General features: G+C 40.9%; 3 protein-coding genes across 3 annotated transcripts; all 3 read right to left on the bottom strand.

Moving 5' to 3' along the window:
• Positions 4,318-5,604, bottom strand: LOC109706752 (tuliposide A-converting enzyme 2, chloroplastic-like). Its single transcript, XM_020227723.1, has one exon. It carries the CDS (start codon positions 5,534-5,536, stop codon positions 4,592-4,594), a length of 945 nt encoding a protein of 314 aa, XP_020083312.1. The 5' UTR covers positions 5,537-5,604; the 3' UTR covers positions 4,318-4,591.
• On the bottom strand, positions 9,002-10,387 carry LOC109724751 (probable carboxylesterase 5). The gene has a single exon (XM_020253686.1). The coding sequence runs from the start codon at positions 10,218-10,220 to the stop codon at positions 9,252-9,254; it is 969 nt and encodes a 322-aa protein (XP_020109275.1). The 5' UTR covers positions 10,221-10,387; the 3' UTR covers positions 9,002-9,251.
• On the bottom strand, positions 11,746-13,157 carry LOC109726405 (probable carboxylesterase 12). The gene has a single exon (XM_020255979.1). The coding sequence runs from the start codon at positions 12,917-12,919 to the stop codon at positions 12,002-12,004; it is 918 nt and encodes a 305-aa protein (XP_020111568.1). The 5' UTR covers positions 12,920-13,157; the 3' UTR covers positions 11,746-12,001.

Here is a 14,232-nt window from a genome sequence, read left to right as displayed (position 1 = left end):
GACCATCGGTTTATGGCGCTCATCCACTTTCTGAGAGTGAATTCCTCTGGGTATGCTTCGATCACTACTGCTAATGCCTTTCGTCGAGCATTCGGTTCCACACTCTTCATTCTCGTGCTTCTCTTCCGTCAAGTGCCTCGCCTCCGACAGAAGTGCTTCCCCAGCAAGGAGTAAACATAGAAGAAAGATATAAGCATTTGAAGGCTTGAGGTTAGCCATTTAGAGAGAGAGAGAGAGATAGAGATTTGACACACCTCAGTTCAATGACTTCCCCACATATATAATGGCAAAAAGTTCCCAAAAAAGTGAGATCCTATTATAAAGCTAGCTACTAAATTTATACATCAAATGTGAGGGGTCAAAAATGAATGGGGAAAATTCGATGTGTCAAATTTTTAACGATCTCTCTGAGCGCAGCGTAACAGCTGTAACGGCAAACTCTGAAACTCCCTTGAAGCTCCCATTTGTACTAAATCATAATTACACCAGCAAAAGCAAATACGTATCCAAGTTCGCGTTGAACATATTCTTTTCACCTGTTCCTTGATGGACCTCTCAGTTTAGGAATTGTAAAAAGATAAAAAAAGGTTCATGTCATGCAGTAGTTTATGAATCGAAGAAAATCTAGCAAGATACTCAAGAGGGTACCCTAAAACCCTAAATCTCCGCTGTTCGAAACTGTTATCTTTTGTATTTTCCAGAAAACAGAACAGTAACATCCTCTTTTGACTAGTTTATTCAGATCCATAGGAATATTACTAGACAAGTGCCACTAAGATATCCACTGATTGGTCTCTCCGTGATTCCTAAGATCAAGAAGATCTGAGCAACGAATGGAGCACTTCTAAAGTAAGGGGCAGAAAAGATTAACAACAAATCAGTTCAATATGGTCCATCAGTACTCAGTAGGTAATAGATAGTTTTGAACATAAATCGTCGCAGAACGAATTCTCTAATTCTTGGTCAACCTTTTCAGCTAAGGCTTTAAATTTCCATTAACTGCAGAGGTTGGCTGATGGTCTGTATCAATGTAATCATCAAAGAGAGATCCCTCACTTTGTACCTTTCTCTGCACGGGTAGCGGAAAACCAATCTTTATTCTCAAGAAATAGAGCATCTACCGAAAGGAGACGGAAACCATGGCAAATTAGTCAAAATTGTAATAAAATCCATCATGGAGGGATTTTATCATTGCACAGCCGCTAAGCTTCGATTACTAGTATTTGGACGACTTACAATAGTATTAATCAGCAAAATTTATTTTCAAAAATGCAAAATCAATTGGATTGTTAGAACCGACGCACACTAGATTCCTACCAGTTGTTTGGCATTTAATGATACTAAAAAGCATTCACAGCTAAAGAAAAGACTACTATTTAAGGACTTCGAAATTTGTAAAGTTATAGAATTTAAAGTGTTCTAAGAAAATACTAGGAAAATGTATGAACTTTCGACTGAAATTGGTGTAGAACTGGCCTGACCCGATTTGGTTAATCAGTTTAAATCGATCGAATTCATTATTTTTTAAAAAATAAAATTTGAGTAGTTGATCTTGTCTTCTAGTTAGTTTTTATTTCAGATTTTCATTTTTCAGTTAATCTCCAGATAAGGGTTTTTTAGAAAAAATTGATTATTTAGGATAAGATTGAATCCTAGGTTCTGTATAGGTAAAGTTTAGCATAATATAAATAAGGCATAAGACTTTTGTGTATGATAATGAATATGAATTTATAAATCCATAATGAAGACAAATGTTTTGGCAATGATGTCTTTTTTTTCACTTCGTAAATGCATCGTCTTGGAGTGAATCTAGTCCTGAAGCAGATTCATGAATCTAGTCCTGAAGCAGATTCAGTTCAGGAGTGAATCATTATTATTTTCCATATATTTTTTTTATTTTTATTCTTTTTTAATTTTTCTGATTTTTTTTAAAAAAAAAGTTTCAATTTTTGTAATTACTGTGGTTTCTTTTTTTTTAATTCTGAAAATTTAAAAAAATTCAAAAAAGAATTTCAAAAATTCCCAAAAATTCAAAACCTTTTAAAAAAAAGTATAAATCATATTTTGGATCCTTCTAAAATAGAGGACCCTATATTTTGTCCTACATCAAAAATCTATGTTTCCAAGAAAAGAGATTATAGCGTGTGGAAGTTAAAAGAAAAAGGAGGATTACTGAAAATAATGCTTGCTTAAAAAATTTGCATCTCAAAGCAAAAAATTCACATCTAAGAACGAATTAGCTTTATGTAAGAAAAACAGAAAAGTTTTCCTTGTTTAAATTTAGTTATTAAGCTTATTAATTTCCAGCAAGCCCCAATTAAACTAGACGGAATCTAAATCACCCGGTCTATGACGATCATACAACGACAAGGAAGTTCCAACAGAAGTAGTTGAAGAAATGCATTATCCACTGCATGGCACACATTGTTCATTGTTACTTTCAGTGGTAAAACATGAATAGGTAGTAGAAATTTGAATGCCTATTTTCAAACCAATTGAATTATCTGCATTCTCAAGGCACAACATTTCATTTGAATATACATCTTGTATATAGAAGAAACTTCTTTGAAATCAACTTGAATCTTTTCTTAGCTGTTTCGAAAGTCGAACATTATTTTGAGATTTCTGTACAGGATTTCTAAATTAAGATAACTTAAAACTTCAAATAAATTACTGCAGAATCCATACACATCAGAGAGGGATTGCCTATCGATATCGTGCTGGCTCCTTAGTCGTATAATATCTCCTCGTGAACTTGGATAAATATCTTGAACTAATATTTATGTATTCACTTCCTTCCTATAAATCATACATGATACTCAAACGACGAATGATTAATCTTGTTCATTTAACTCCATCTGTAAGTATTACTATAACATCAGAATGAATGTATAAATTTTCCAAATTAGTTATTTTGATTTAGTAATAAGAGCACATATTTGAGCCAGGATATAAAGATCTTTTTGAGACGACGAGGTTGTTGAATTGTCGCACAGATGTTAGGTAATTGCTGTTGACACGATGAATATAGACATGATACAGGCTAGTCAATTCTATGTGACTGATGTCTATCCACGAGCCTAACCAATGATGCGATTAATCGTTTCATACATAATCATAATTGAAAGCTCGTCAGGGGGAAAATTAGTTATGACATGGATTTATACCTCTCGTGGACAAACAGATCATGTCATTCATTATCAGCCCCTGTCATGAGAAACCCCCTCACACCTAACTTTTTTGTTTTGCACTGAAGGGGGAAAAAGCAAAGGCCTTCTTTAATTCAGTTCAGACACTACTGAAGTGTTGAGCTCATCTCGGATTTGGTGATTTTCATTTTTTCTGTACATTCTTATGAACATCTAATAGTTTCTGCATCTTTTGATATTGGTTTTATACATAACGCATTTTAGAGATATATTTAATTTTGGACTTCATATAATTTGTGTACCCTAATAAATGGTGACATTGATAACTTACAAGGTTTCAAAATTTGGAGTAGAACAGGTTTCAACTAGATGTTTATAGTGCACACTCCGCATGGTCGGCAAATTAGTATTAGCCATGATGTAGTATTGAAACAATGAATAGCAGTTTTTAGTACAAAAGCAGCCAAGTATTGTACTAAACAAAATAGAGACGGATATAAGGCACATGGAAAAGGAGGAAAAATCCAAAGTTAGTAACATGAAATCTCAGTTAATTGACCACGCAGCTAGAACATCACATGATATGCGACTTACCTGAACATAGAAAATACTTCCAGATAATGAGTTATTGACTAGGGAGAAAATCCTGAATGTCTTTCACTGTAAAAAGTGGACAGTTCTCCTTGTTTGGTGCGGCTAGCACAGCAGGAATGAGAACGCCAGTGCTCGTACTGCAATCTAATCAGAGTAATCGGCAATTCTTGCATCATCCCCATCAAGCCTCTGAATTGATCAATCAAAGCACAAAATCAAAATGAAAACTATTTAGAAAATACTTTGAAAAGTTTTAACAAACCTGAAATTGTAATTCCAAGAAGCAGAGAATAGAGGCTGCTGCAACTCTGCGGACCGAATCAGTCAATCTCACGTCTCAACATAGTTATTACCTTCCTGCTTCTTGGTACCTGTGTTTGGAAGTCTGAATTTTCCACTTGCCTAACATGTGCTAGCGAATGCATTAAACAGATAAGAATAAGAATAACCCAGTTATTTCCCCTTCTATCAACCGTTGCGCCATTTATATTGAATGTCCAAAAATCCAAGTTTCAGGGAATTGTCAAACTCAATCGCAAAAATCGGCAGAAAATAAGTAACCACACGACAAGGATTATATGAAGCGAGCTCCGCCTCAATCATATCCAATCTGCATCAGTATTGGCCAATCTTATATCGATAGTCATGTACACTTTTATTTCGAGTGCAAATGCATCATCACATTACATTTTCTTCACATTTAAGGTACTAACAACAAATATTATACAAGCCATAGTATCAGCACATAAACAGCTTATAACAGCAGCATTCGGAGATAACAGCAGCGCTACTAAATTGTTGCGAAACCAACCATTTCTTTTTGTTTTGGCAAGAATATGATCTCAACTTCAGCGATTGATGAACGCGGCCAAGCGCTCCATCATTGCCACCGCCTTCTCCGATCCCGGGTTCTGGAGAAAGAACTCGTGCCCTTCGCCCTCCGACTCCACCAACTCTGCGCTCCCGCCCCACCCGCTCGCCCTCAGCGCCTCGTAGTACGCCCTCCCCCGCTCCATCAACTCGTCCTCCGCGATGCACACCATCACCCTCTCGCACCCCAGATCCTTCAAGCCCGGTCCCATGGGGTTCACGCGCGGGTCGTCCACCCCGCACGTGCCGGGGCACACGAACCGCCACCCCTCCTCTATCTTCGCCCTGAGCGCCGCGTCCCGGGGCTCGGACGGGGACAGAGCGCTGGAGAGGAGGAGGGGGTGGATCAGAACGAGCCCCTTCAGCGCGCCCGGGGGAAGCGCCCGTGCGACGTTGTAGGCGATGTTGGCGCCGGCGCTGAAGCCGATCGAGAAGACGCGGGTGAGGTCGGCGTGGCGGGACAGCCAGGGATCGGGCGCGGGCGCTGCGGAGGTGGCCCAGCGGAGCGCGGCGAGGGCGTCGTCGTAGGCGGCGGGGAGCGGGTGCTCGGGGGCGAGGCGGTAGTCGACGGAGAGGGCGAGGGCGCCGGCGCGGGCGCAGAGGAGGTTGAGGAAGGAGTGCTCGGCGGGGGCGGAGGCGGAGCCGACGACGAAGCCGCCGCCATGGAAGTAGACGAGGAGAGGGAGCTTCCGCTCCTGCTCCTGCTCCTGCTCCTGCTCGTGGGCGAGGAGGGAGGGGAGGTAGAGGCGAGCGCGGAGAGGTGCGGAGGAGGCGTCGAGGGCGACGTCCCGGGAGGCGACGCCGGTGATCGGGTCCAGCGACGGCGGGGCGGGCGCCGGGGCGGCGGAGCGCTCGACGCGGCCGCTCTTGTAGCAGCGGATCAGGCCCGGAAACTCAAATTGGACTTCGGTGTCCGGATCCATTTCTGGCGAAAATGGCAGACTAGTCAGAGGAAGCTCTCTCAGTTCGTGGATCGGGTGGGGTAGGCAGTAGCAGGTTTGACTTCGCGGACGGGTCTAATACGGGGGCGGATTATCCGATAGGCCGTGGAGCTCGGCCCTGCGGCCCGGATGGAACGGGCTGGCCTGGGCCGGGCTCTTCATTTTGTTTAGTTGGTTTAAGTAAAAAGATCGAGATCGAAATATTTCTCTTTAAAATAATAAAAATTTTAATTAAAATAAAACTTTATACACATATTTATAGAGGAATAAACTCATCTAAACTATTAGGTTAAGTGTGCTTAGTTCTAGCTTGATAATGCCTATATACTTCATCACTAGTGATTTCCACTTTAATTTTAGGGAAAACTTCAAAAACCCCCCTTGTGGTCTCAATTTTTTTCACTTTAGTACCATGTGGTTTAAAATGTATCAAGTTAGTACATTGTGGTTTCTCACTTTATCACTTTAGTACCCTGTGGTTTTGATTTTGTATCAAATTAGTACCCTGTGGTTTTTTAAACTATAGGGTACTAAAGTGATAAAGTGTGAAACCACAGAGTACTAAAGTGATAAAGTGAGAAACCACAGGGTACTAACTTGATACACTTTAAACCACAGGGTACTAAAATGAAAAAGTGTGGAACCACAGAGGGGGTTTTTGAAGTTTTCCCTTAATTTTATGATATAAAAGGAAAGGTCCGTAGCGCCCTTCAATTTTTCTTAATTTTTTTTTTAAAAAAAATGATGCTCTTCTCACAACATTATCAAATTACGCCTTAGTCGTCTAAACTTCAAAAAAATTAAAGTTACCAATGTGTTCCTAATTTTTGTAAAATTTTTATTGAATTATAGTTCATAACGGTCGTTTGACACTTAAATATCCATGTTTATTTATTTTGACATATTAAAATGGTTTTAACTGCACTATAGTTGTAATTACATGTAGATCTAAATCTGGTATTTTTTTTTTTTATGCATTTGTATTCAATTGCTATAGTTGCAACTATGCGTAGAGGATCAGCATTACTGGCTGAAAGTTGAAACTAGGCCCAAATTGACGGCAGTTTCAACCACAACAATTGAAGAGAATAATTTTAACCAAAGATAAGCTTACCTTCCTAATAGCCTTTTAAATAATTTTAATTTGTCCTTTCCCATATAGGGAGTAATCTCACAACCTCACATACAAAATGATATAAATTTATATACATATACTGCTCAACTGCATGCAACCAAATAAAGTATTTATAGCTATAACACTTTTTTACTATGTCCCATCAAACAAAATACATGTATTATAATTATTGTATTTACAATTACGTCGAGTCAAACGCCCCCGCAAGAAATTGAATTTAGGGGGCTAATTGAAATGTATTACAACTAATAAAAGGTATAATTAATTACTTAATGAAGATACTCACCAAAATAATATTCTTTGTTATGGAAAAAAGATCATGATATAATAAAATGCTATCAAACAAAAGTATCATGCTATAATAATAAAATGCTATCAAACAAAAGATTGCTTTGCAAGTAAAGAAATGTATAGTTTCTCACACACAATCTTATGTTCGATAGCATTTCATTGTCACATGATCTTGTTTCAGTAATGAAAAATATTATGGCATGGCCTTGGTGTTACTTTTTAAGATCTGAATGGCTAAGCATAATTAGACCGTAGTTCGGAGAGATCTATTATATTATTTTAAAATTTAAGATGCAAAATATAAAAAGTTTTGCTTGAATTAAACAGGCCCTAACCTAATACCCATTGCTCGCTGATAAATCCAAAATGAGCGACTTTGCGACACACAGTCCACACACGCTTCCGGATGCTTTCGATGTAATTGCTCACTCCCGATTCCCGTCCCTTTTAACAATATTGCATGCGTGGATCGCATCCGCAGGTTTGAACGTTAGAATCTAATAAAGATGGCAAAATCAAAGTTGAGTGAATGTGAAATGGCGCCATTTGGCCCAGCTTTTGTGTCAACAGAACGTGTGTATGAACCAAGCAAACCGTTTGGCCTGGATGGAGCAAACTCAAAAAGTCTATGATGGTGACAGACTGAAATTTAAGTGAGTTTTCGTTTATTTTTTCAGAAATAAATTTATTTGAAAACGTGGACCAACTAGATTTCAAATTTGAAATATCGAATACTGACCATTTAGTTTCTTGCCATTTTTTTTCTTTTCTTTTCTTTTCTTTTTCTTTTTCTTTTTCTTTTTGGGTTAGTGTACTTCACGTGCTAAGACATCAAAAAGGAGCTGCATTGTTCGAGGGACCAAGTTTTGAATGCATGCCTTTTTGGTTGGCACAAGTGCACGATAAAGTAACAGTTTAGTTTTTAAGGTTCTCTTCCTTTCCTTTGAAACCAGTAGATAATTAGAAGAGCATCTGAACTAATTAAACAATCAAGGAAGAAAAGGCAACATGTAGTGCAATGCTAGGTAATCTACAAATGACCAAATTTCTAACTCTCTAATGTTGAGAAAAGCAACTAACTTACTGATTGACAAGTCAAATTATTAATTTATCTCTTCTACGAGAATTAAAGTCTTTTTGTCTTAAGGAAAAAAAAAAAGTTCCCAAATCATATGAGCATTAGATCAACAGATCAATCATAACTCTGTAGCCGAGAGTACTTAGGACATGAGTAGTTTTAGGACTCGTGAACATCAGAACGAATAGTGAAAGATACAAGATAGAAGATAATTGCACTTCAACAAAAATAATTACAAACTTTCTATGAAATATTTCTAAAAAAACTCCAGCCACTCAATTAGTCTCTAAGACACAAGGTATTGATGACATCTCCTACCTTAGTCGAAAACCTTATTAGATAATATAACAATAGATGCGTCATTTTACAGGAAAAAAGGACAAATGAAAAAATTTGGTATAATTAGTTTGCAAGTAAATGTCAATATAGTTGAAATAAGCTGCTGATGAGTTAATGACCTGTGGAGCCCTTGGCTGATGAAACCCTTTTTTCTGTTGCCAAAGCAAGATGATAGTACAGCTTGTTTGTTTGGACACTAAACCTAATAATGTAAGCAGAAGTCAAGACACTTCCGAAGGAGACACGCCTACTCCTCTACGTCAAAAACAACCACTAAGTTTTGGTGGCGTATATGCACGTTTGTTGGCTTAACTAATAATATATATTATGCGCAATATATATAATACTGGTTCAATATATCCCCTCGGGAGCGGGTGAACTTGGTAACCAAACAAACAGATATTGATTAATTTGTGTGAAGGTGAAACTCTTTTAAAGCCACAAAGTCAATTGTTTTTAGTTTTGTTAATACGGGTATATTACCCAAGCTTATTTAATCCATGTGCTCCTTTCACCAGCCACCCACTCTGAAACCTTTCCTCAGCATACCAAACTAAGTTGCTTGAAAATTTTGCAGTCACTTAATAAGAGGCTAACCAGCAGCAAAGAGAGAAAATTATTCTAGGTTTGATTATTCTTTGCTTAGGATTCATACATTCGCGAAGTTTGCTACATCAGAAATACAGAAGCTTAGTGATAATAATAATAATAATGATAGTATCAAAATGAGAGAAAACGAAGCGTTACACACCCACACTACGCGAAGCGAAGCGAAGCTTATACGATTACGAGGACACTAATTAATAAGAAGAAATTAAACAGTATAATGATGAGAGTGAGAATGAATCAACTCATCAAGGGCGATTGATGAAGGAGGCGACGACCTGCAACTCGTTGAGAGCCTTTTTGGAGTGGGGCTGAGAGAGGTAGTAAACGTGATCCTCCCCCTCGGTCTCGTACACCTGCACCTCCCCTCTCCACCCGCTCTTCTCTAATCCCTCGGCGTACGCTTTTCCACGCTCTCTGAAGAGGTCCATCTCCGACACCGTCACCAGCACGCGCTCGCTCGCGAGCTCCCTCCACGCCCGTGGCGACCCCCACGGATCTACGAAGGGGTGCTCGATCCCGTACCTCCCGCCGCACACGAACCCCCACGTGCTCTCCATCCGCGCCCGCACCTCCGCGTCCCGCGTCTCCTCCCCGACCGGATCCTTGCCCCAGAAGTACGGGTTCATCAGCACCAGGCCCTTGATCGCGAACCCTAGGTCCTCCTCCTTCGCCGCGGCTCGCACGGCCATGTTGTGGGCGATGTTGGCGCCGGCGCTGTCGCCGGCGAGGAAGAGGCGGCGGAGGTCCCCGCGCGCGGCGAGCCAGGGCTCGGGGCCGGAGGCGGCGTTGGACGCGGCCCATTTGAGCGCGGCCCAGGCGTCGTCGTAGGCGGCGGGGAGCGGGTGCTCGGGGGCGAGGCGGTAGTGGACGGAGACGGCGACGACCCCCGCCGCGGCGGCGAGGGAGGTGAGGTAGCGGTGGTACTGCGGGGAGAAGGGCGACTCGATGCAGAAGGCGCCGCCGTGGAAGTAGACGACGATCGGGAGCTTCGCCGTCGCCGCCGCCGCCGCCTCGCCGCCGGCGGGGAGGTAGAGGCGAGCGGAGACGCCGCGGTCGGGGTCGATGGGGACGTCCTTGGAGACGACGCCCATGGCGGGATCGGGGTCGGCGTCGGCGCGGACGAATCCGGTGCCGTCGAGGCGCTCGACGCGGCCGCTCTTGTAGAGGCGGAGGAAGGGGGGGAAGTCGAATTGGAGCTCGGAGTCGGGATCCATGGCGATCGGAGGTGAGGTGGAGGGGAACGGTGAACTGGGGTTAGGATTTTGATACGCTTCGCTTTGCTCCGGCCTTTGGATATATATTTATAGAGGACGGAGACAAGTTGGTTGGGTTGGGTGGGGGAAGTTTAACAGGGGAAGGGGATCGCTCCGCGAAAAGAGGACGAGTTGAGGCGCAGTGATGTAGCATTGTTCACCAACTTGTGTACCATAAATTATTAAGGACATAATTAAGGATGGTGGAAAAGTAACCACCGGAAATTAATATATATATATATATATATATAAGGTAATGATTCTAAATATGCTATTTTACAATTTATTTATTAAATATTAATCATTCTATTTCTATACTTACAAATAAATTTTATAATATTTTAGAAAATAATATATATGGTAGTATTAATTAGTGAAAAAGTGTAAATTAGGAGGAGATAAGTATGACATAATTTCAAGATATAAATTCAACCATTTAGGTGTAGAGTTTGTAAAATATTATAAATTTTATCTATAAATAAAGTATTTTTTATTAAATATAATTAATGTTAATGTTAATAAATAAATTATATCTATAGATGTAAGGTCATAAAAACTGATATATTAATTAATACCTAAAATATAATTGAAGATAGAAGCTCACACAAAAAACTTAAAGAACAGAGACTAGGTAAGCTCTACTAGTACAATATAAGCAATTTTTAATAAATTAGTTCGTTAACAGCAAATGCTGATTTCTATATCTATACGTATACATTAGTCCTCACAGCAACATCCTACCTGTACCCACCCCTTTAATTTGGAGAAGAGTGGGCCTATTTTTTTTCTCATTTTCTTTTCTCATTTGATTATTATGTTATAAAAATAATTTTAATCATTTATTTGTATAATATGCTACTTCTTTTACATAAGATTTAATAGTTTTATTGAAATGATAAAATTTTTTTATTATAATTTTATTTTTAAAAAAATATTTGTCTATAATATAAACTATATTTACTATTTTTGTACTAAACTGATATTTTATTCTTTATAAATTTTTATTTTAACAGTATCTACACGCGTGTTACACGCGAGTCACTACACTAGTATATTACTATTACTTTTCAAACAGAGAAGTACAGGCTGCATGTATCTCATACACGTGGCCTTGGACTTTTAATCCTAAAGTTTGAAAAAAAAAAACTTTGAAAAAATAACAGTCCACAGGACAATTAAATACGGTGGATTATGGTTGACAATTTTAATCTGTTTTGAGAGGTTGTTTGGGAGCATGCGTGTTTTCATTGAGAGAGTGTGTGTGGTATTGAAAGGCCATCCAATTCAAAGGGAATTGAAGTATTAGCAAGAACTCTGCAGACCCGCATTCATGACCTGTACACAAATCACGATCCATCCTATTACTTTACTAAGGTCGAAGACTCTGAACTATCGGACTTTTGTCCGATAATAATAATGCTTCTTAATCATCTCATAAGCTCGTAAATATTTGGTAGGATGTGGATTATCAATCAACACTCAACAGTTAAAATTGTACTACCCCTTCTGTCTCATCATTTTGTTTTTCTAACCATTGTTACAAGTACGCTTATAACATTCTAGTCTTTAATAAAATATTAAAGATTTATTCATTTATCCGACTCAATTTCTATGGGGAGAAAGCTTAGTACCAAACGCTTCCCAGATACAGCACAACCCAAAATATGTCTTCACAAGATCAAGATCAAGATCAAGATCAAATTAATTCGATAAACTTGCATTAAAATCGAGAATGTGCGAGATCAATTGCGGTTTAAGAAGGAAACGACGGTGTCCATCAAATCCGAAGCTCTGTCGCAGTGGGGCTTGAAGAGGAAGTAGACGTGGTCCTCCCCCGCGGCGTCGTGGAGCTCCACCTCCCCAGCCCACCCGCTCCGCCGCAAACCCTCCGCGTACGCGATCCCCCGCTCCCGCAGGTGATCCCTCTCGGCCACCGCCACCAACACGCGCTCGCACGCCAGCTCCTTCAGCTGCTCCGGCCACCCCGCCGGGTTCGCGTGCGGGTGCTCGACCCCGTACCTCCCCGCGCACACGAACCGCCACGCGCTCTCCATCCGCGCCCTCGCCCCCGCGTCCCTCGGCTCCTCGCCCCCCGCGAAGTACGGGTTCAGCAGCACCAGGCCCTTGATCCCGAACCCTAGATCCGCCTCCTTCGTCGCTCTCATGGCGGTGGCGTGGGCGATGTTGGCCCCCGCGCTGTCCCCGGCGAGGAAGACGCGGCGGAGGTCGTTCGCCGCGGCCCACCGGAGCGCCGCCCACGCGTCGTCGTACGCGGCGGGGAGCGGGTGCTCCGGGGCGAGGCGGTACTCGAGGGAGACGGCGACGACCCTCGCGCGGGCGACGAGGGAGTTGAGGTAGCCGTGGTACAGCGGGGAGAACGCCGACTCGACGCAGAAGGCGCCGCCGTGGAAGTAGAGGACGATCGGGAGCTTCGCCGCCTCCGCCGCCGCCGCTCCGTCGCCGGCGGGGAGGTAGAGGCGAGCGGAGACGCCGCGGTCGGGGTCGATGGGGACGTCCTTGGAGAGGACGCCGGTGGCGGGATCGGGGTCGACGGGGGAGGCGGGGACGAAGGATGTGGTAAAGAGGCGCTCGACGCGGCCGCTCTTGTAGAGGCGGACGAAGGGGGAGAAGTCGAATTGGAGCTCGGAGTCGGGATCCATGGCGATCGTATGAGGAAGGGGATGGGGGATGGGGGAGGACGAGGACGAGGACGAGGACGAGGGCGAGGGCTTTGGGTGTGTGTGCGCGTGTGCGCGTGGATGTTTCGAGAAGAGGAGTGAGAATAGCAAGTGCCCCCTCGGAAGCGTAAAGGAGGTAAGTGTGCTCGCTCGCTAGTCGCTGCTGTCGCTTTTTTTTGAGTTAGGTAGGTTTGCGGTCTCGAACTCGTGAGCTGCTGTTAGGTTTTTCAGAAAAACATAAATAAATTTTTGTTAATAAAAAATTTATTTTTAGAAAAATAATTTCAATTTTTATCCTTTATGAAAAACTATTTTTTTATTTTTATTTAACTCCCTTTTTAGAAAAGTAAGAATACTAATTTTTTCATAAAATATGCACAAAAAAAAAATTATAATAATTTATTTTTTTTAGAATCAAATGAACTAAAAATTAAAAAACTTTCACAATTTTTTCCCAAAATCAGAAAGCTAGTTGTACTGGGTGTAGTTAGGTGGGCAATTCTACTATTATTTTCTATTTTGAGTAGAGCTATTATACTATGGGAAGTACAAATGATATGGTGCTTTTGATTTTTTAGCTCTTAAATTATTTTTTTGAATTATTTTTAATCACTGAATTAATATTATTATCCAATAAGGATCACTCAATTTTAAGGAGGACCGCTATTATCCTAACCCTCCAAAAAAATCATAATAGTATAATATAAATGAGTAAATATGTCAAAAACTAATCATGATTAAATATTTAATCTATACTTAATTAAATTTTTCTAACGAATTCTAACGACAATGATATATTTAAAAATATCAGAATTTTTAAACTCTATATAGACATATTTGTTATTCACTATGTTTATAAAAACATGTATGAAATTAACCCCTTAAACAATGTGACATTCTCTTGACAACTTTATTCAAATTGTACTTTGACACGCTATTTTATCGTATTTAGCAATATTTTTCTACTGAGTGTCGTAGTGATAGGCTCAGCTCCAGCGCTTGTAATAATATTAGACTAGACTAGATTAAAAATGCGAAGTCCAGGGAACGAGGCTGCTGCTTTCTAGAAGCACGAACGGAGCGGTCCAATTCTTGGACGAGAAAATAATGGATCAAATCCCAGTCATTGGGTGGACGATGATGGGGTGGAGCTATTTCTTACAAATTCGACCCTATTATTATTCTTTATAATAGAATATAATAATATTATATCTATGTGCAGTGTGGAGTATTTTTTATTGTACGTGCATGTTGTCGCACCTCGCACGCACATATCAGATGCCTCCTTTTATTTT

Source organism: Ananas comosus, linkage group 2 (genome assembly GCF_001540865.1).
Source record: "Ananas comosus cultivar F153 linkage group 2, ASM154086v1, whole genome shotgun sequence".
NCBI lineage: Eukaryota > Viridiplantae > Streptophyta > Magnoliopsida > Poales > Bromeliaceae > Ananas > Ananas comosus.
This window is presented reverse-complemented; position numbering and strand designations above follow the sequence as displayed.

Coding starts and splice junctions, on each gene's coding strand:
- LOC109706752 (XM_020227723.1), bottom strand. CDS start 5,536: ATGGATCCGGACACCGAAGTCCAATTTGAGTTTCCGGGCCTGATCCGC.
- LOC109726405 (XM_020255979.1), bottom strand. CDS start 12,919: ATGGATCCCGACTCCGAGCTCCAATTCGACTTCTCCCCCTTCGTCCGC.
- LOC109724751 (XM_020253686.1), bottom strand. CDS start 10,220: ATGGATCCCGACTCCGAGCTCCAATTCGACTTCCCCCCCTTCCTCCGC.